Here is a 21,012-nt window from a genome sequence, read left to right as displayed (position 1 = left end):
GGGGCCTCCTCCTGGGTTGAAGAAGGTTCTTCCTCCTCAGGGAGCTGTGGAAGCTGCCCTGGGGCATCTTGCTGGAGTACAGAGGATTGGATGTCTTCAAGCATCTCTGGATTTTGAGTTTTGGGCTCCAGATGGAATTGAGAAAGTCCAACTTGCTCCGGGGGCCCTGGAGGCTCATCTGAGTTCACCCGGAGTTCCGGAGGCAGGCTGCCGGGATACAGTGTATCCATACTCGAATATTCATCCTGCAAAGTCTGTTTCTGATGCCCAGACTTGGATAATTGGTGTGGAATTCCAACAGTCTCAGCAAGGCTCCAACGCTGAGCTACATCTTTCTTCAGGTTCTTGGGCGAAACAATAAATGTGGTTGGTTTTGAAATCTTACTGTCTAGCGGAACAAGTCTTTCATCTGCCTGATGACCTGCAGCCCGATCTAGATCTGCAGTTGGAATCTTACTTTTGAGGCGAGGAAGCTGAACTAGGGTCTGGTTCTCATCCCCATCCAGCAGTGGGACCACCTCTGGGAGCCTTTCTTGCGGAGTCAACTTGTCATTTAAATCCTGGTGTGCAGCGGAGAACTGCTCTGGCCCCAGGGAGAGCTCTTCAGCTGAATCCGGGTCCAGGAATGGAGTCAAATTTTCAGTTGATTCCCGGGGTGGGGCTGACATCTGCGAGGAAGCAGAGGGCCCCAGGTAATCAAAGTCCCCCGGGTCTGCAGGGGGAGTGGGCGCATGGGGAGATTCCCATGGGAGATGGGAGGAGCGGGAAGACCGGGGCTCAGGCGGCCCCAGGGGGTTAGAGGTCAGCTGGAGCCGGTCCTTGACCCACTCCAGAGGCTGAGCCTCCTTGACTAGTAGACACAATAGTTGCCACATGAGGAGAGGCCATGGGCCCCAGAAACGTGGTCGGGACATGACACACGCGGGTGCTGCGCACTGAGCGGGAGTCATTCTGGCAACCCCAACATGCTCGTGCCCCTTATGAGCGTGCACCCCGCCCTGTCTTTATGACACCTTTATTTATGCCACCTTTATTAGGCTTGGGTCCAGATCTGCTCCATGTCACCAGGGCAATCGTATGTCACAATCCCGCCCAAACACCCCTTCCCACCCCGCCTGGCTGGAACACCCCTCCCCCTCCCCTTAGGGAGGAAGGATTTGGGCCACAGACCCAGGTGGTCCCAGGACTCCAGCAGCCTGCTGTGGTGTGGTGGGGTGGGGTCACGGGACCTCGCCTTGGGATCTTCAGAAGTGCTAGTCCAGTTGTGGCAGCCTGAACTCATCCTCCTCCAAGGTGAAATCCGAGCATACCCTTCCTTTCAGGGAGAGCAACTGAGCTGCAAAATGGGCGCCAGTTAGGGTGGCAGGCACCACGCACATTACAGTCATTTATTCCAAAATGTTGCCGTTTTCGCTAAACTGTCGCATGTTTGATAATGAATTCACCACCCTACTAGGTAGGGGCTGCCAGGGAATAAGCGAGGACTCCAAATTTTCTGTAGGAGGGGTGGTGGGGGTGGGCAATTCAGTCTGGGAAAGAAGGCTTTAATCCAAGTGAAGAGCCCTTTGCACTAGCAGGGAGGAGGCGGAACCGTCATCCTGCCTTGACTCAACACAGCCATTACCCTAGAAGTTACAGCGCCACCCTTCAGAGATCTACCCTGTGTGCACACATGGAGAAGAAGCTTAGGCTGTTAAAGTCAACATGTTAGATAATTTCCTGAAATGCGACTGTAATTAGAACACAGCTCACTTCCCCCACAGCCATTCTTACCTATTACTGTCTGGCACAATGACCAGCATGGAAACTCCAAGAAGGTGCTTCATCTTATCCCAGTGCCTAGCATAGGCATAAGGTGCATAGTGATGGTTTTAAAATTGAAGGGGGGCTGTGCACAGTGGCTCACACCCATAATGCCGGAACTTTGGGAGGCCGAGGTGGGCAGATCACTGAGGTCAGAAGTTCCAGACCAGCCTGATCAACATGCTGAAATCCCATCTCTACTAATAGCCGGGCGTGGTGGTGCATGCCTGTAATCCCAGCTACTCGGGAGGTTGAAGCAGGAGAATCGCTTGAACCTGGGAGGCAGAGGTTGCAGTGAGCCTAGATCGCAACATTGCACTTCAGCCTGGGCAATAAGAGAGAAACTCCGTCTCAATAAAATAAAATAAAATAAAACTGAAGGGATTCCAAGATTCACCTTATTTAGGGATGGATCTCTGTTATAATCAGATTTCTGAAATCAGTGCTGACTTCCTCTCACATTTCACAGGAACCTAGACTTCTTTTTTTTTTTTTTTTTTTGTGAGATGGATTCTGGCTCTGTCGCCCAGGCTGGAGTGCAGTGGCCGGATCTCAGCTCACTGCAAGCTCCGCCTCCCAGGTTCACGCCATTCTCCTGCCTCAGCCTCCCGAGTAGCTGGGACTACAGGCGCCCGCCACCTTGCCCGGCTAGTTTTTTGTATTTTTTAGTAGAGACGGGGTTTCACCGTGTTAGCCAGGATGGCCTCCATCTCCTGACCTCGTGATCCAGCTGTCTTGGCCTCCCAAAGTGCTGGGATTACAGGCTTGAGCCACCGCGTCCGGCCAAACCTAGACTTCTTAAAGCTTGAAGTTTACTGGGTGGGTTTTATTTAAATTGAGTTAAAATAATTATTTTACAGGGAAGGACTTCAAAACACGTTGCAACTTCGGGGTGAAAGTTAAATAAAACACTCTAGCCCCAAATTAAGTTCCCACTGAAATGAAACTTTTGCTCCTTTTTTTAAAAAAAATTCCATAAATAGTAAATAATGACTGTTTTCTTTTGAGATTACTTTAGAAACTTAATCCCTATTTAAGAGCTTTCATATGCAGTCATGTGTTGCCTGCCATGTGAGGAGCTTGAGAAATGTGTCATTAGGTGATTTCACCATTGTGCTAACATCATAGCATATACTTACACAAACCTAGGTGGTATAGCCTACAGCACACCTAGGCTATATGGTATGGTCTATGACTCCTAGGCCACAAACCTGTACTATGTGTTACTGTACTGAATATTAAAGGCAACTGTCACAGAATGGCAGGTATTTGTGCATGTAAACATGGAAAAGGTATAGTTAAAATACTGTATAAAAGATAAAAATGGGGCCCAACCACAGTGGCTCATGCCTGTAATCCCAGCACTTTGGGATGTGGAGGTGGGTGGATCACCTGAGGTCAGGAGTTCGAGACCAGCCTGGCCAACATGGCAAAAACCAGTCTCTACTAAAAATACAAAAATTAGCTGAGTATGGTGGCACATGCCTATAATCCCAGCTACTCGGGAGGCTGAGGTAGGAGAATCACTTGAACCCAGGAGGTAGAAGTTACAGTGAGCTGAGATCACACCATCGCACTCCAGCCTGGGCAACAGAGTGAGACTCCATCTCAACAACAATAACAACAACAACAAAAAGATAAAAATGGTATGCCTGTATAGGGATAGCTCCATTATACTCCTATGGAACCACCATCATATATGTGGTCTACTGTTGACCAAAACTTCATTTTGCAGCACATGATCGTAAATGATTGACACAAAGATCTTCAGCAAAATAGTCCACCCAAGGTATATGGGAGATATTGAGATCCAAGTAATAAGACATATTTGAAAGGCATTATAGTTTTTGAAAGCTGTAGCACAGTCAGTCTTAAGGCCACTGGGAGTGTACTTGGTGTAGAGAGATGAGATGCTGCTGCTAAGGAAGGCCAGCTGGAACAGAGGCTGACTGAGGAGGCACCAGCAGATTCCCAGCTCCCACCTCAGCCTTCTGCTGGGACACTAGCTGCGAGGAATGGGGGGCAGAACTACCCTCCCTGTTTGGCCCATTATCTTTTTCTTTTTTGCCAAGCAGATAGGGTTAAATTTGCTTAGTCTACCTGTGTTCACATGTCTCCTTTATGAACCTAAGAATGTGCAAGCCACTAGAAAAGGATAGAAAACCTGGTCAGGCACGGTGGCTCATGCCTATAATCCCAGCACTTTGGGAGACCATGGCAGAAGGATCGCTTGAGCCCAGGAGTTCGAGACCAGCCTAGGCAACATGGCAAGACCCCATCTCTACCAAAAATTCAAACATTAGCTGGGCATGCTGGTGCATGCCTGTGCTTCCAGCTACTCAGGAGGGAGGTGGAAGGATCACTTGAGCCCAGGAAGTTGAGACCATAGTAAGCAGAGATGCACCACTACACTCTAGTCTCGGTGACACAGTCAAAAAAAAGAAAAGGATATATAATGTAACCTGGTTTTTGGCCTCTAAAAATGTATCTCTTGGAGTAGACAAGATTTTTAAAAAGGATTATTCAATAACAGAAGAAGCATGTAAAAATAAAACATGTTTCTCTGGTGAAAAAGAACCTAAAAGAAAAAAATATATATAACATACTAAATTGTAAACTGGAATTGCCGGTCTTTCATTAACTTACCTACTGTAGGGATGGCAGGCACAGTCTCCCCCAGCTTCAATTTATACAAGATGGTGGTTTTTCCAGCTGTATCCAAACCCAATATAAGAATCCGCATCTCTTTTTTCCCAAGTAGACTCTTAATGAGCTTTTCAAAAATGTTTCCCATTGTAACTGAATTCTGTAACATGACAAGAAAAGCAAGTCAAATAATTGTTCTTTGCAGAGATACAGAAGCAACATGCATAAAATACAAGTGTCAATTAGAAATGGCTTCCAGGAAAAATTAAACAATTTTAGGTACACTTTGGCCAATGAGTAGTGAGTCTTATCTTCAAAGGGAAACTCAACTAAACCTTTCAATGCCTTACCAGAAAATTATATTTTCCACTGCAGCATCCAAGTGGGATATACAACATAACCTCAGCACTGCTACAACAGTGGTAGCCTTTAGTCAATTTAGTACAGAAGTACAGGACCAGGCGTGGTAGCTCACGCCTGTAATCCCAGCACTTTGGGAGGCCAAGGCGGGCGGATCACCTGAGGTCAGGGGTTCAAGACCAGCTTGGCCAACATGGTGAAACCCCACCTCTACTGAAAACACAAATATCAGCCAGGCCTGGTGGCGCATACCTGTAGTACCAGCTACTCAGGAGCCTAAGGCATAAGAATCGCTTGAACCTGGGGAGACAGACGTTGCACTGAGCCAGGACCACGCCACTGCACTCTAGTCTGGGTGACAGAGCAAGACTATCTCAAAAAATTAATTAATTAATTAATTAAATTAAAAAAAACAGAAGTACAGAAGCAATGATACAACAAATACAACTGTACCTCATTCTAAACTGTACTGAAATGAGAATTTGTTTATTTTATGCAATAATAAAGTCTTTAAGGCAGGTTAAACAACTATATCCCTTGGAAACGTAGTAGTTCCCCATGGCTAGCAGACAGCCTAGTAAATAACCTAAGAAATTTCAGAGGCAAAGAAATTCAGCGTTGGGAAGCTTCACTGCCAAGAGAGAGAACTTGGCAGAATTGAGGAGGCACCACAGCATCCAGTTTTCATTTGAGTTTTTTGTTTTAAGACAGCGTCTCATTCTGTCACCCAGGCTGGAGTGCAATGGCATAATCACGACTCACTGCAACCTCAACCTCCCCATCTCAAGCAATCCTCCCACCTCAGTCTCCAGAGCAGCTGTGACCACAGGCATTCGCCACCTCGCCCAGCTAATTTTTGTATTTTTTGTGAAAATTAGGTCTCACTCTATTTCCCAGGCTAATCTCAAACCCCTGGGCTCAAGAAGTGATTCTCCCGCCTTAGCCTCCCAAAGTCCTGGGATTACAGGCGTAAGCTACCAGGCCCAGCCAGTATCCAGTGTTCTATTGCTGTAACTATCACCTTACTCTCAACCAGTTCTTAGAACTTTTTATTTAAGTATAGTTTACATACAGATATAAACGTATATAACTATAAAGTTCAATAAATTTTCATGAACCAAACACACCTATGTAACCAAATCAAGAAAAGATGATTTATCAGGCTGGGCGCAGTGGCTCACGCCTGTAATCCCAGCACTTTGGGAGACCAAGGTGGGCGGATCACCTGCGGTCAAGAGTTCAAGACCAGCCTGGCCAACAGGGCAAAACCCTGTCTCTACTAAAAACACAAAAATTAGCCAGGCATGGCGGTGCACAGCTGCAGTCCCAGCTACTCAGGCAGCTAAGGCACAATAATCACTTGAACCTGGGAGGTGAAGGGTGAAGTGAGCTGAGATTGGGACACTGCACTCCAGCCCAGGGCAACAGAGCCAGACTCCATCTCAAAAAAAAAAAAAAAAAGATGATTATCAGATCAATTCTCCTTGTGCCTCCTCCCAGTCATTACTCCATAAAAGGTAATCACTATATTGACTTCTAACAGCATAAATGTTCATTATTTCATTTTTCAGTAGAGATCATGGTACATAAAGTACATCAATAGCAAAGTTAGACTAACTTTACAGAAATTTACAGTCTCTTTGAGATTAGCCTACTTGAAATGTGAGCTTGACATTCTAAGTAAAGACTTAAAAGCAGTGCTGGGTCTACACCTCTAATCAAGCTCTTGGAAGTCTATAAAGATCTTCAGACCAGGCAGGGTGGCTTACCCCTGCAATTCCAGTACTTTGGGAGGCCGAGGCAATAGGATCACTTTATTTTTTGCTTACTAAGATAACAGAAAACAAGGGAGGATTGCTTTAGGCCAGGAGTACGAGACCAGCCTGGGCAACATAGCAAGACCCTGCCTCTATTTTTAAAAATAATACAAAAAAAAAAAAAAAAAAGACCTACATCCTTGTTCCAGAGACTGTGATTTATTTTCCTTTTAAATTGCTAACCAAAGAAAGCTTTACTCCTGGGCAGGGGAGGGGGAAGACACAAAGAGGATACCCAATCAACCATTCATTCGAACTCTGGTGACCACAGAGGGGAGGTAACCAAATTCCACAGGCCTCACCGCTGAAATTCAACAGTGGCCAGCAGTAGCTTAATATCATGGATTACACCCAAATACACAACATTCCTTTCTAGGATGAGAGAAAGCGAGCCCAGAATTTTTCCTATTCACAAATATGGAACATGCTGGGGGAGAGAAGGTATTTCCCGCTCAGATGCCCCCTGAGGCAGATAGTTCCCCAGATTTCCCCTGCCAACCGCACAGACACACCCCCTTGACCTCCCTCTCCTTTCTCTTTCCTCTTCTTGCTACTCATGTGCCCCAGACCCCCGCGGTCCTGACACCCCTGCGCCGCTGGAGACCCTCTGGGGTATGATGGCTCCGATTACAGGGCCTTTTTGGCACGCTCACTCTCCCGGCCCCAAGCGCCAAAAGTGCATTAGGGAGAAACGTTGGCACGACGTCAAGAACACGAACGAGCGCGGTGGCCCAGATGAGCGTGCGCGGCAGCCAGGCACGCCCGGCTCCCGGGGAAGGACGCTGAGTGCCTTTTTTCCCCGGGCCGCCAGGCCGCTCCTTCTCAACTTGTGCGCCCCTGGAAGAGCAGAGAGAGGGCCTTGCGTGGAACCTACGAAGCCTCCTTCGGTTCCTCGCTGCTCCCGCCGTCGAGAGGGCAAAGAAGGAACAGCGGAGCCCAATACCTTTCCGCAAGCCACCGCCACCCTCCAGTTTCTGGGCCGCAGACGAAGTGGAGATCCAGCCAGGTCGTGAGTGCTGCCGCCCCAGGGGAGCCAGAGATTCACCTGTTGCCACTCAAGGCACCGCTACCTACATCACCGCCGACTCCGCGGCCTTTAGGATTTCGGCTCAGTTCAGCTAAACCACAACCCGCGTGGGGACAGGAACAGCAACCAACCAATCACCCACCGCCTCCTGGAGCTTTTGCACCAATGAGCTGGAAGTTTTATGAGTGACGACACATCTGACCAATGCAAGAACAGTAGGGGCCTAGGAGGGAGGGAGCGCCGTAGGCGACGCCACGAAGCTCTGGCAATACCCTGTTCATCTTCAAATGACAGCTCAGCGAGTTCCGGCGAGACACGCCCACGTCCTCCATGCCACGTGCGACCAATCAGAAAAGCAAAAGGATTGTCTATTTGCACAGCCAATCCGCTGGGAAAATCGCGGAGCGTTCACACCAACCGGGAGCGGACATGTGGGCAGGGCCAGGTTAATAGTGCCATGGAAGGAAATTTACCGCAGTTGAGTTAAACGTAGACATTAGTTTGGGGAGGTGTTCCGCGTAGGAAATACCAGACACTGACACTGAAATTAGGCATAACGAAGGTTTCCTATTCCGCCTGAGGCTAGACTGCCCTCCCACCTCTAAACAGATTTTCAACAGTTGGGGAAAATACTGGCCACCCATTTGTGGTGTCTGAGCAATGCCTTCCATAATCAGTTCCCTAAATGCCCACCTTGTTAGCTAAAAAGGTTACAAACGCCTGTAAATGGTACACAACTAAAATCATCAGAATTACAAATATCTATTAAACATACGCTATGTGCCAGAACCTATATCAAGAACTTTAGGCCGGGCACGGTGGCTCAAGCCTGTAATCCCAGCACTTTGGGAGGCCGAGACGGGTGGATCACGAGGTCAGGAGATCGAGACCATCCTGGCTAACACGGTGAAACCCCGTCTCTACTAAAAATACAAAAACTAGCCGGGCGAGGTGGCGGGCGCCTGTAGTCCCAGCTACTCGGGAGGCTGAGGCAGGAGAATGGCATAAACCCAGGAGGCGGAGCTTGCAGTGAGCTGAGATCCCGCCACTGCACTCCAGTCGGGGCGACAGAGCGAGACTCCGCCTCAAAAAAAAAAAAAAAAATTTAGCCGGCGCTGCACGGTGGCTCACTCCTGGAAGGCCAAGGCTTGGAGCTAGGAGTTCGAGACCAGCCTGAGCAACATGGCAAAACCCCACCTCTACAAAAAAAAAAAAAAAAATTTAAAAATAGCCGGGAATGGTGGCACACGGCTGTAGTCCTAGCTACTTGGGAGGCTGAGGCAGGAGGATCACTTGAACCCGGGAGGTCGAGGCTGCAGAGAGCCGTGATCACGCCACCGCACTCCAGCCTGGGCGACAAAGTGAGACCCTATCTCAAACAAACAAACAAAGTTAGAAGGTACTGCTAGAATTGACTAAATAAGAAAAAGAATTTTACCTGCAGGACCGTCACATCCAGTCAATTAGAAACTATTTTCCCTGCTGTTTTACAGAAAAATATTAAGTAGCCTGGGTCTGTCCCACTCCCACACCTTAATCTTTTTTTTTTTTTGACAGGGTCTCACTCTGTCGCCCAGGCTGGAGTGCAGTGGCACGATCTCAGCTCACTGCAACCTCCACTCGCTGCAATCTCCACCTCCCCGGTTCAAGCAATTCTCCTGCCTCAGCCTCTCGAGTAGCTGGGATTACAGGCATGCACTACTGCGCCCAGCTAATTTTTGTATTTTTAGTAGAGACGGGGTTTCACCATGTTGGCTAGGCTGGTCTTGAACTCCTGAACTCAAGTGATCCACCCACCTTGGCCTCCCAAAGTGCTGGGATTACAGGAATGAACCACCGCGCCCAGCCACCTTAATCTTTTTAAACAAATACAGAATTGAAACTGCCCTCACAGGATTAAGGAGAGTTACAAGCCAGGCTTTAAGACAGCATTATATATAGTTAGCTATTATCTAGGGTGCACAAGTGTACTTTGACCCACTTCCCTGCAGCTGCTAACTCACTGAACGTCACCCAGCATGCTAGACCACCTGCTACCTGTTTCCCCATGGTTCTTACCATGAGTAAGAATTTCTGACGCTAGACTCATAAGATCTTTCTGCTCAAGAACTGTTTTTCAGATCCTGAATTCTGACATACCCCACCAAGGAACCCACTCACCACAAGAATGAGGTTTCTTGGTCTCCCTGTCTCATGACTTCGCCCTTCACTTCTTGACCAATCATCGATCCCCACACTACAGCCCCTGTTCAGAGGACTTAAAAACCCTGTCCCCCAAACCTCTCAGGGAGGTGGATTTGAGGCTTCTTCCCATCTCCTCGTTCAGATGCCCTGTGATTGTTAAACTCTTTCCTTGCTGCAGCCGGGTGTCTCTGTATGCTGACTCACTGTGCACTGGGCAAATAAAACTACTACAATTACAGTACTGTACTTACTCTTCTAATTACAGTGCTTGTATGTATGAGGGTTAATATAAATACATGACTCCTTAAAAATTAAAGTATCTTTTTTCTGACTATAAAAATTATACATAGCTGGGTGTGGTGGTTCACACATGTAATCCTAGCACTTTGGGAGGCCAAGACGGGTGGATCACCTGAGGTCGGGAGTTCGTCGAGACCAGTCTGACAAACATGGAGAAACCCATCTCTACTAAAAATACAGATTTAGCCGGGCGTGGTGGCACATGCCTGTAATCCCAGCTACTCGGGAGACTGAGACAGGAGAATCGCTTGAACCTGGGAGGCGGAGGTTGCGGTGAGCCAAGATCTCACCATTGCACTCCAGCCTGGGTAACAAGAGTGAAATTCGGTCTCAAAAAAAAAAAAAATTATACATAGTCATTTGTTAAAGTACATGGGAAAAAAGATACTCCCCTCACCAGAGAGACAGAGGGAGAGAGATAAGAAAACGAGTCAGGGGAGGAAAAGGAGGAAAAACAAATAATCACCCATCATCCTACCATCCAAATATAATCACTGTTACCATTTTGGTTTATTTTTATTTTTATTTGAGACAGGGTCTCGCTGTTACCCAAGCTGCAGTATAGTAGTACCATCTTGGCTCACTCCAACCTCTGCTTCCCCAGACTCAAGCAATCCTCCCACCTCAGCGTCCCCAATAGCTGGGACTACAGGCATGTACCACCATGCCTGGCTAATTTTTGTATTTTTTTGTAGACAGGGTTTCACCACGTTGCCCAGTCTGATATTGAACTCCTGGACTCAAGCAATCCTCCAACCTCAGCCTCCCAAGGTGCCAGGATTACAGCTTGAGCCACCTTGTCTGGCCAGCTCTTTCAAACAGTGGATTTTTATAGAGCAACAGGAACTCTCATTCATTGCAAAATGGAACAGCCACTCTTGAAGACAGTTTGCTGTCTCTTACAAAATTAAACATACTCTTACCCAAAGGAGCTAAGAATTGGGTATAAGTAAAACATGTCTACACAAAAATCTGCACATGGATGTTTATAGCAGCTTATTCATAATTACCAAAACTGGAAAGGAACCAAAATGTCCTTCAATGGCTGAATGGATAAATAAACTGTGATACATCCAGACAGTGGAATATTATGTAGCACTATAAAGAAATGAGCTGACCAGGTGCAGTGGCTCACACTTGTAATCCCAGCACTTTGGGAGGCCGAGGCGGGCAGATCACCTGAGGTCATGAGTTCAAGACCAGCCTGGCCAACATGGTGAAACCCTGTCTGTACCAAAAACACAAAAATTAGCTGGGCATGGTGGCAGGTGCCTGTAATTCCAGCTACTCAGGAGGCTGAGGATGGAGAATCGCTTGAACCTAGGAGGTGGAGGTAGCAGTGAGCGGAGGTTGTGCCATTGTACTTCAGCCTGAGTGACCAGAGAGAAACTGTGTCTCAAAAAAAAAGGATTTATTTTTTGAAGGTGAAGTTTTTTGTTATCCCTTTGCCAGCAGTTGTTCGCCCTCGAATGTCCATTTTGCTCTGTGCTTCCAGAGTTTTTTTTTTCTTTTTTGAGATGGAGTCTCGGTCTGTCGCCCAGGCTGGGGTGCAGTGGTGCTATCTCAGCTCACTGCAAGCTCTGCCTCCTGGGTTCACGCCATTCTCCTGCCTCAGCCTCCCGAGTAGCTAGGACCACAGGCGCCCGCCACCATGCCCGGCTAATTTTTTGTGTTTTTTAGTGGAGACGGGGTTTCACCGTGTTAGCCAGGATGGTCTCGATCTCCTGACCTTGTGATCCACCCGCCTCAGCTTCCCAAAGTGCTGGGATTATAGGCGTGAGCCACCGTGCCTGGCCTCCAGACTCTCTTAAACATGGCCTTGCCGTTAAGAGCACCCGGTGCGTGCCCTGGCTTCCCCCAGAAAAGATCAGCTCCGAGGAGTTGGTTCTGAGTTCAAATTCTCCATGAATTTTCTCACTTTTCTTTGTAGGAGTACTTGTTTTCCTAGTTGCTGGAATTGTCATCGTTGGCAGTTTTATTTATGTGTAGCCTGGAAAACTCAGTATTTTCTTCAGATTTGAAAGCGAATTGTGATTATTTTTATTAAATATTTGTCTTTAATAAAGGCAACTTGTATCTTCAACAACCTTTTCATTCCCCAGCGTTGTTTCATTTTAGACACTATATATGGTAGAATCTGAATAAAATATGCCCTAAATTCAGCCTTGTTGAACTTTGATGTTTCCACCATACCGTTCCTCCACTGGAATCTCAGAATATCTAACTTCAAGCACCCTGGGAGGAGAAAGATTCTGTCGAATGGATTCCCTTTTGCTTTTATTTTCTCCACTATCATATCTCTCTTCATATTTGCGCAAGACAATAGGGAATGATAGGATTTGTTCTCTTTCTTTTCTCACAGTTAATTAGAATAAATCGGGGGTTTTTTTTTCCCCAGCATGAGAAAACAAGGGAAATAACTAGAAGAGCTGAGCATGCATAGTGATTTAAATTTGAGAACTAATAAAATCAGACAGTGACCTGAAGATGAACTAGGGACAGAAGAGAAAATTAACGCCAGCCGGGCGGGGTGGCTCATGCCTGTAATCCAAGCACTTTGGGAGGCCAAGGCGGGCGGATCACCTAAGGTCAGGAGTTCCAGACCAGCCTGGCCAATATGGTGAAACCCCATCTCTACTAAAAATACAAAAATTAGCCGGGTGTGGTGGCGGGCGCCTGTAATCCCAGCTACTCAGGAGGCTGAGGTGGGAGAATCGCTTGAACCCGGGAGGCGGAGGTTGCAGTGAGCCGAGACTGTACCACTGCACTCCAGGCTGGGCAACAGAGCCAGACCCTGTGTAAAAAAAAAAAAAAAAAATTCACGTCAATTTCATGAAGTCTCACACTGAATCTGAGGACCAGGTTGCTTCCTTGACCAAATCAGATGTTAGCTAAATCATGGGTGGGTCAGAGAGGTTATCAGGAAATACAGGAAACTAGTTGAGTTCTGATCTACTAACTTGCAGAAGTTACTAACGTACAAAAACAAATATTAGAATGGCTTGGGGAGTCCAGAGGGTTAGGTTCTCTTCTTTGTCCCTATCTGCCCGTCACCTGTGTACCTTCATATCCCTGAGCCCAGTTTCCTTATTTGTTTTTGTTTGTTTGTTTTTGAGATGCAGTCTCACTCTGTCACCCAGGCTGGAGTGCAATGGCATGATCTCGGCTCACTGCAAACTCCGCCTCCCAGGTTCCAGCAATTCTCCTGTCTCAGCCTCCCAAGTCACTGATATTACAGGTGCCCACCACTACGCCCAGCTAATTTTTGTATTTTTAGTAGAGACAGGGTTTTGCTGTGTTGTCCAGGCTGGTCTCGAACTCTTGACCTCAGGTGATCCACCTGCCTTGTTCTCCCAAAATGCTGGAATTACAGAGGTGAGCCACCACGCCTGGCCTAGTTTCCATCTTTTTTTTTTTTTTTGGCACCTTGAATTTGAACCTAGAAATCAAAGAGATTTTGTCCAAATAATTACCAGATCGAGAAAATGACATTGGCTCTCAGTCCAATAATCTGACATTATTTTCAAGGTTGGAAAATAATGCAAACGTGTTTCTCCATATCACTGGTTAATTTGTCTTGTTTTACTAGGTAAGCTAGACTGCAAGTACAAATGTCTTCAATTTCTCCAACAAGGAGGAATATTTATCATCTTGGAAGGATATGCCTGCTGGAAAATTTCCAGTGTATCAGCTAACGTGCGTATCTACCCATTGTAAGAGGCCCTCTGTGCCCTCTCAAAGCCCTCTGTGCCTTCTCACAAGTAGTAAAAGTTAAATAGAATCATTTGTACAGCCCTGCAGGGCCTGCCAAATAAATTGCAGGCAAACATAGCTCCTGTCCTTAAGGTCCTTAGCATCCAGCAGGAGGGGAAGGATTGTAAGACATTGCTCCAGATACTCCACATGTCTCTGCATCCTGTTTGTGCCTTGCTCTGACATTCAAGGTCATCTTAGAAATAGAGGGGTGCTGATTCTGCATCACCCTCTGAGTAATCCTTGCAGTGATAGTCGATAAGCAACAAATGTTTTTGCTGCCCCATATTCACTCTGCCCTTTTCTGGTAACAGCTCTTCCGGTTCATGCGGCCTTGGAAGGATTGTCAGACCAGGAACCCTGCCTCCCCTTGGCCCAAGAGTGAGTACAGAACCCAAGTTCAATCAATCAGATGCTCTCTCTCTCCTAAGTAATTGCAATCTTGAGTACCCTGAGGAATGACAGAAATTGCTAGAGCTCATTTATTGCAATGATGACACCCTGAAGAGACCATTTGCTAGTTTTCTAGATCTCTAGAGTTCACCTGCTTTCTGTCGTCTGCAAAATCTGACTGTCCCCCTTTGTCTTGATTTCTGTGAGTTAGTCACTTTCTCTTCCTAAAAAAATACCTCCCTTAGCTCTTCATCGATCCCTGAAATTCTTTTAATATGCTTTCCTTTTACAGTGAGAAAGTTAGTAAGACGGTTAACACAATGATTAATTTAAATCTGAAAGTGTAATGACTAACATCATTTTTTAAGGAAGGGAGGGCTTTGAGTGGGGGGTAGGAGGTGAGACTAGGGATAGGGTCAGAAAGGAAAGGTACCTCAAAGGTCGCGGGGGAAGATGAAGACATGATAAAATGAAAACAGCGGGACCCAGAATGAAAAAGAGTGGGGCATAGGGGCAAGGGCAGGGTTTGACCAAAGTCAGTTAGCCCTTGTGATCCAGCGTGATGGTTAATTTTGTATCAACTTGGCTTGGCCATGTTGCCCAGATACTTGATCAAATATTATTCTGGATGTTTCTGTGAGGGTGTTTTTGGATGAGATTTACATTTAAATCTGTAGACTCTGAGTAAAGAACGCTGCCCTCCATAATGTAGATGGGTCTCATCCAATCACTTGAAAGCCTGAATAGACAAAAAGCCAAACTCATCCAGAACAAGAAGGAATTCTCTAGCAGGTTACCTGTGAACTAGAATTGTAACTCTTCCCTGGGCCTCCAGCATGCCAGCTTCTCCCATCAGAGTTTGGGTTCCCCAAGTCTTTCTTCCTAAATGTATATACATTGTTAGTTCTGTTTCTTTGGAGAACTCTGATGAATATGGTCAGTTTCCTGTCAATTACAGGGATAAGATTCCTGTCTTTTACAAAGTGACCCTTAGTATGACCTGCTCCCAACATCTGTAGGTGGAGGCCTGATTCAAAGACTTGAAAACAGTGCACTGATAGAATTTTACGTTCAAATTATGTCCCATTAAACATCACTTAACATGTGCTCCATCAAAATAGGCTGAATAACATTTTGGTTATATAGACGTTTGTTTGTAATCGTTGTGGTAAAAGAATTTAACTGGGGGAAAAATAAATATCTTCTGTGATTTGTGGAATGAGGGCAATATGAAACATAAAAGTGAACAGATTCACTGTAATCCACTTTATTTAACAAAGCAATCTATCTGGTGTTTTCATATTAACCAAATGACCTTTAGTCTGTGGAAACTGTAGGGTTAAACAAGTGGTGCTGGGTACAGAGTTTTTAGTCACTGCAGAGCTGTTTCAAAGGTCTTCCAGCGGGATTGTATGTAGGTGTTTCAGGGAACAGACCTGGTTGGTGAATTCACCACTGCATTGTAATTGTCAGAAGGCATCCTGCACTGTGTGTGTGTGTGTGTGTGTGTGTGTGTGTGTGTGTGTGAGAGAGAGAGAGACAGAGATGAAGACCTGCACTTCCCCTCTTGCAGAAGATGGCACTGTGAAGCACACAAAGGTGGTCTTCAGAGCACCTTTTATTCCCTTCCTGCTGCACCCCTTCCCCTCTTTCTCAAGTTCTTTCAGTATTAGTAACCTAATGTATTATCCCTCCCAGGAGTAGTGGCAATTTAGGAGAATACCGACAGGATAGCAGTTAGTATTCTCCTAACTAACCTAAGAAAACAAACCTCAAAAGGCAACACTTCAGAGACTGTGACACTGTATGGGGAGCCACATCTGTGTATAGAAAGCCTTCTCTTGCCCCTCCAATTGTAACTCACAGGTCAGCCACACATACCATGCAAGCCTAGGCTTTCTGGGAGCCCCATGGACACTTAATTTTACAGCCCTGTTACAGCCAGTTTTAGGATGATGGAGTTGCCATCTGTTTGTTTACTGTCAGAGAAACTTGTTTTCTACAATGATGGATAAAGCTAGAGAACACAGCAAAATGATGAAAGGACATGGAATTTTAAACTGAAAGGAAGACTGGCTGATGCAATGCAGTATTCTAGCTGCAGTCAGTTGTGGGGTGGGGGGGGGTGTTTGTTTTAAATGAATATGTCTTTTCTCTTTGCAGGATCAAGGACAAACACCTATAGTCACAAAAATCAATTCATTCTAGAAAGCCTGAGTGGGCAGGAGAGATGATAGAATCCTCCCTGGAAAGGAAGGACTGTTGCTATGGAAACCACATGATCCTTCAGTGGGGGCCACAATGCACTTGCCAGGCTGCCTAACCCTGTGTATTAACATCATGGGGCTGGAAGGCTGCTTGCTTCTCTTTGAAAAGGGATTTTTCAGATATTGTTCTGATGAGTCTTAATGCATCTTGAGAAAAGTAAATCAGCATCTCCTGGGAGAGGCTGAGTTGCCTAGAACCTTAAAACACTAGAGGCCCAGACACCACAGCTGATTGGGGTGACTATATTGGCTACTCTTGACATTTCTCAGGAGGGCATCAAAGAAGGTGTGTCTTAAGGATTCTCGCTCTCTTTTTTTTTTTTTTCGAGATGGTATCTTGCTCTGTTGCCCAGGCTGGAGTGCAGTGGGATGATCTCAGCTCACTGCAACCTCTGCCTCCCAGGTTCAAGTGATTCTCCTGCCTCAGCCTCTCAAGTAGTTGAGATTACAGGCACGCACCACCATGCCTGGCTAGTTTTTTTATTTTTTATTTTTATTTTTTGGTAGAGACAGGGTTTCACCATGATGACCAGGCAGCTCTCAAACTCCTGACCTCAGGAGATCCACCCGCCTTGGCCTCCCAAAGTGCTGGGATTACAAGCGTGAGTCACTGTGCCTGGCCAAGGATTCTCTTAAGGGCAGGTTTATGGAGGGCTGTTTCTGAGGTAAGGAACACAGCTTTCCAAGAGAAGAAGAAGTCATCCCTTGAGCAGAAGTTTGATTAGAAGAATAAGTTTAGTAGCACTTGGGGGAAGGTAGTCTGAGTATTCTGTGTGCCATTTAAGCTCTAACTACCATACCAATACCACTATTACTACAACTAATCTGAATTACACTATTAACTAATTTTAAAGTCTAAGCCAGAGATGAGGAGCTTTCTCCAAATAGGTTTCTCACAGTGAAATTCTCTTTCTGCTTCTCCCAGGAGCACTTTGTCCTTTCCATGCTTTACAAATAACATTATATTGACAAGATGTGTTTTCTATTAAGGAAAAAATAACTCTATTAAATCAATATAATCATAAGCAATTCATGCTTATTGAGTCATTGCAGTTCGAGATTTATAAACTTGCCTGAGTCACCATTGTGATTTCAATTAATCCTCCCTCTTAATTGTCAGAGTTTTAATTTTTAAAAAATAAGTTGAGTTTTCCATTTTAAAATCAGTACACCATTTTCCCTCGATCACTTAAAAACTATCACAGTCCTACCTCCTGAATATATTCACTAGTAAGTTAGGCCTATTTTTAGCCTCTCCCCTATACATTCCTCATGCATATCATTATAAAATTCTCCCTGTTTTTCTCTGTCTATATGTATGTATTTTGTTTGTTTGTTTTTTGAGACAGGGTCTTGCTTTGTCTCCTAGGCTGGAGTGCAGTGGCACTATCTTGGCTCACTGCAACCTCTGCCTCCCAGGCTCAAGCAGTCCTCTCATCTCAGTCTTCTGAGTAGCTGGGGCTACAGGTGCACACCACCATGACCAGCTAATTTTTGTATTTTGTATTTTTGGTAGAGACGGGATCTCACCATGTTGACCAGACTGGTCTTGAACTCCTTGGCTCAAGCAATTTACCCAACTCAGCCTCCCGAAGTGCTAGGATTACAGGTGTGAGCCACTGCACCCAGCCATATGTATTAAATAGCTAGATAATATGTATAAAACATATATGTATATGTGTATGTATTCATGTGATTATAATTGTTTAGCAACTGAATGCCATGTGGGCAGGAACTTTGTTTATTCAGAGGCTTGTGAAAGCAAAATAAAAACTTGGGACCCCAATTCATTCTGCCAAAAGAAAAAAAATTAAGCTGAAAGCTGAGTCATGCAAGCAGTTGCCTTTCCTTTCATTCCTAAGCAGGACTGGCTGCAGCTAACTACTCTATGTCCACCTTATCTTCTGGTAAGCATGAGAGTAATACATAATTGACTATTCCCCTACCTGCTCCTTGTCTCTTGCAATATGTGAATTCAGTAATGTGAGCATACTCTCCTTCTTTCCCATCCAGCCTGCTTTTCCATTTTAAATATTAAATCCTGGCCGGGCGTGGTGGCTCACACCTGTAAACCCAGCACTTTGGGAGGCCAAGGCAGGAGGATCACAAGGTCAGGAGTTCAAGACCAGCCTGGCCAACCTGGTGAAACCTCGTCTCTGCTAAAAACAACAAAAATTAGCTGGGCATGGTGGTGTGCACCTGTAATCCCAGCTACAGGGGCAGCTGAGCCAGGAGAATGGCTTGAACCCAGGAGGCGGAGGTTGCAGTTAGCCAAGATCGTGCCACCACACTCCAGCCTGGGTGATAGAGCAAGACTCCATCTCAAATAAATAAATAAATAAACAAACAAACAAATAAATAAATAAAATATTAAATCCTTCTGGCTGGGCATGGTGGTTCACACCTGTAATCCCAGCACTTTGGGAGGCTGAGGTGGGCGGATCACCTGAGGTCAGGAGTTGGAGACCATCCTGGCTAACATGGTAAAACCCCGTCTCTACTAAAAATATGAAAATTAACCAGGAGTGGTGGCACATGCCTGCTAATCCCAGCTACTTGGGAAGCTGAGTCATGAGAATTGCTTGAATCTGGGAGGCGGAGGTTGCAGTGAGCCAAGATTGTACCACTGCACTCCACCCTGGGCAACAGAGTGAGGCTCTGTCTCAAAAACAAACAAACAAACAAACAAAACAAATCCCTCAAAATCACCTTTGGAAAAAGGCACCGGCCTATCTCCCAGGTGAGCGTCCTTAATTTTGGCAAAATAAACTTGTAAATTGATTGAGACCTGTCTCAGATACATTTTGGTTTACAGGCTCAGTGCAGATCTTGGAAAATAATGAATATTCTTAGGCTATGAGGGATGGAAGGATAAATTCTCTTAATTATCAGCTCCAGCATTCCTTCTGCAGGAACAAACAATGCTAAGTAAAAATCTTACCTTTGTTATTTCACCTTTTTTTTAGGTTATGATGACTCCATTCAAACAAACAACCTTCACAATTGCTGGCCAAACAACTTTCTGTCTTTGCCTTCGAAGTCAGTAGGACATGAATATATCATTTCTAATAGATGAAATAAAAATACTAGGGAATATTGGAAAAATAACAAGTCATCAAAGAAATGAAAATTAAACTAACATGAGGTGTTTTTCTGTTTTTTTTGAGACAGTCTCACTCTGTCACCCAGGCTGGAGTGCAGTGGCTCCATCTCGGCTCACTGCAACCTCCGCCTTCCGGGTTCAAGCGATTCTCCTGCCTCAACCTCCCAAGTAGCTGGGATTACAGGAGTGCGCCACCACGCCCCGCTAATTTTTGTATTTTTAGTAGAGACGGGGTTTCACCACGTTGGCCATGATGATCTCGACCTCCTAATCTCGTGATCCACCCGCCTCGGCCTCCCAGAGTGCTGGGATTACAGGCGTGAGCCACAGTGCCAGGTCTTCTTCTTTTTTTTTTTTGAGACAGTGTCTCACTCTGTCACCCAGGCTGAAGTGCACTGGCACAATCACGGCTCACTGCGGCCTCAACCTCCTGGGCTTAAATGACTCTCCCACCTCAGCCTCCCAAGTAGCTGGGACTACAGGCGGACAGGGTTTTACCATGTTTCCCAGGTTTATCTGAAATTTCTGAGCTCAAGCGATCCTCTGGCCTTGGCCTCTCAAAGTGCTGGAATTACAGGGGTGAGCCGGCATCATGCTCAGCCGAGAGTTTTTTTTTTTGCGGGGGGGCGTGGGTGGGGTCACCAAATGAGCAAAACCCAGCGCAAACGGCCAGGGGGCATGAGACTCGCAGCAGCAGCCCTCGAGCGAGCGGCGGACGGAAGCGCACGCTGGAAAGTGACTCACCTGCCGCCACCCGGCAGCTCCAGCCAAAATGGCGCCGCCGCTCTGCCCGCCCCGCGCGCGCGCCCTGCGGAGCGCGGACTCCGGGGACGCGGCCGGGGACGCTCGCGTCCTCACCGCGGCTGCACGCCTGCGCGAGGGCGGGCCGCGGGGGCGCGCGCCCGCGGCGGGGGCGGGCTTTGCCCAACTCAGAGCTGCAGCCACCTAGCCGGACGTGTTGGCGAAGATGGCGGGCCGGGTGAGTGCCGGTCTGGGAGCCCAGGATCGAGGCAGGGGCGCCGGGCTCGCGGGCACTCCGGGGTCCAGGCGGCCCCAGGGGAGTGGGAGTGAGTCCGAGCAATGGGGCGCGAGGCCAGAGCGGGACTCGAGGGTAGCAGGGGAGCGGTGGCAGAGGATTAGCCCTCCTCAACAACTCCACCCCCCTCGAGGGGAGATGACCCCCTCGTTAACCGCGTCTGCTGCGCCTCCGGTCGTCCTCTCCCGTCCTTTGGGGCTTGTTTCCCTCGTCCTCCACATAGCCGCAGGGTCGCGGTCGCCGAAGCCCCTTCTGACTGGCTCTGGGGGTCTTTCCGCACCCCCTTGCGAGGGCTTATTAGGGGGCGCCGGAGTAAGTGCCGG

At 46.7% G+C, this 21,012-nt stretch overlaps 3 protein-coding genes across 16 annotated transcripts in view; 1 reads left to right on the top strand and 2 right to left on the bottom strand.

Annotated features, from left to right (window-relative positions):
• The window catches only part of LOC111535109 (leucine-rich repeat-containing protein 37A-like), a 26,719-nt gene extending 24,727 nt beyond the window's left edge, over positions 1-1,992 (bottom strand). The window contains exon 1 of the mRNA XM_031934377.1: positions 1,774-1,992. Within this exon, the coding sequence (XP_031790237.1) occupies positions 1,774-1,826 (53 nt within the window). The 5' untranslated portion in view covers positions 1,827-1,992. The remainder of the gene's footprint in view (positions 1-1,773) is intronic.
• LOC111534527 (ADP-ribosylation factor 2-like) overlaps positions 1-20,523 on the bottom strand; it is a 177,145-nt gene extending 156,622 nt beyond the window's left edge. The window contains exons 1-3 of one of the 6 annotated variants that reach the window (XM_031934374.1): positions 20,398-20,523; positions 19,492-19,615; positions 4,450-4,609 (exon numbers count right to left, since the gene is read on the bottom strand). In XM_031934374.1, the coding sequence (XP_031790234.1) occupies positions 4,450-4,597 (148 nt within the window). In that variant the 5' untranslated portion in view covers positions 4,598-4,609; positions 19,492-19,615; positions 20,398-20,523. Of the gene's footprint in view, positions 1-4,449; positions 4,610-7,569; positions 7,817-15,080; positions 16,941-19,491; positions 19,616-20,397 lie in introns of those variants that run through there. The other 5 variants (XR_004228549.1, XM_031934373.1, XM_031934372.1 and 2 more) reach the window with 5 other exon arrangements.
• The window catches only part of LOC111525784 (leucine-rich repeat-containing protein 37A3-like), a 510,962-nt gene that overhangs the window by 62,229 nt on the left and 427,721 nt on the right, over positions 1-21,012 (top strand). The gene's annotated exons all lie outside the window — the stretch shown is intronic.

The sequence above is a fragment of the Piliocolobus tephrosceles genome, chromosome 16 (assembly GCF_002776525.5).
Source record: "Piliocolobus tephrosceles isolate RC106 chromosome 16, ASM277652v3, whole genome shotgun sequence".
Lineage (NCBI taxonomy): Eukaryota > Metazoa > Chordata > Mammalia > Primates > Cercopithecidae > Piliocolobus > Piliocolobus tephrosceles.
Note: the sequence above shows the minus strand (reverse complement) of the source record. Positions and strands in the feature narration are given on the sequence as shown.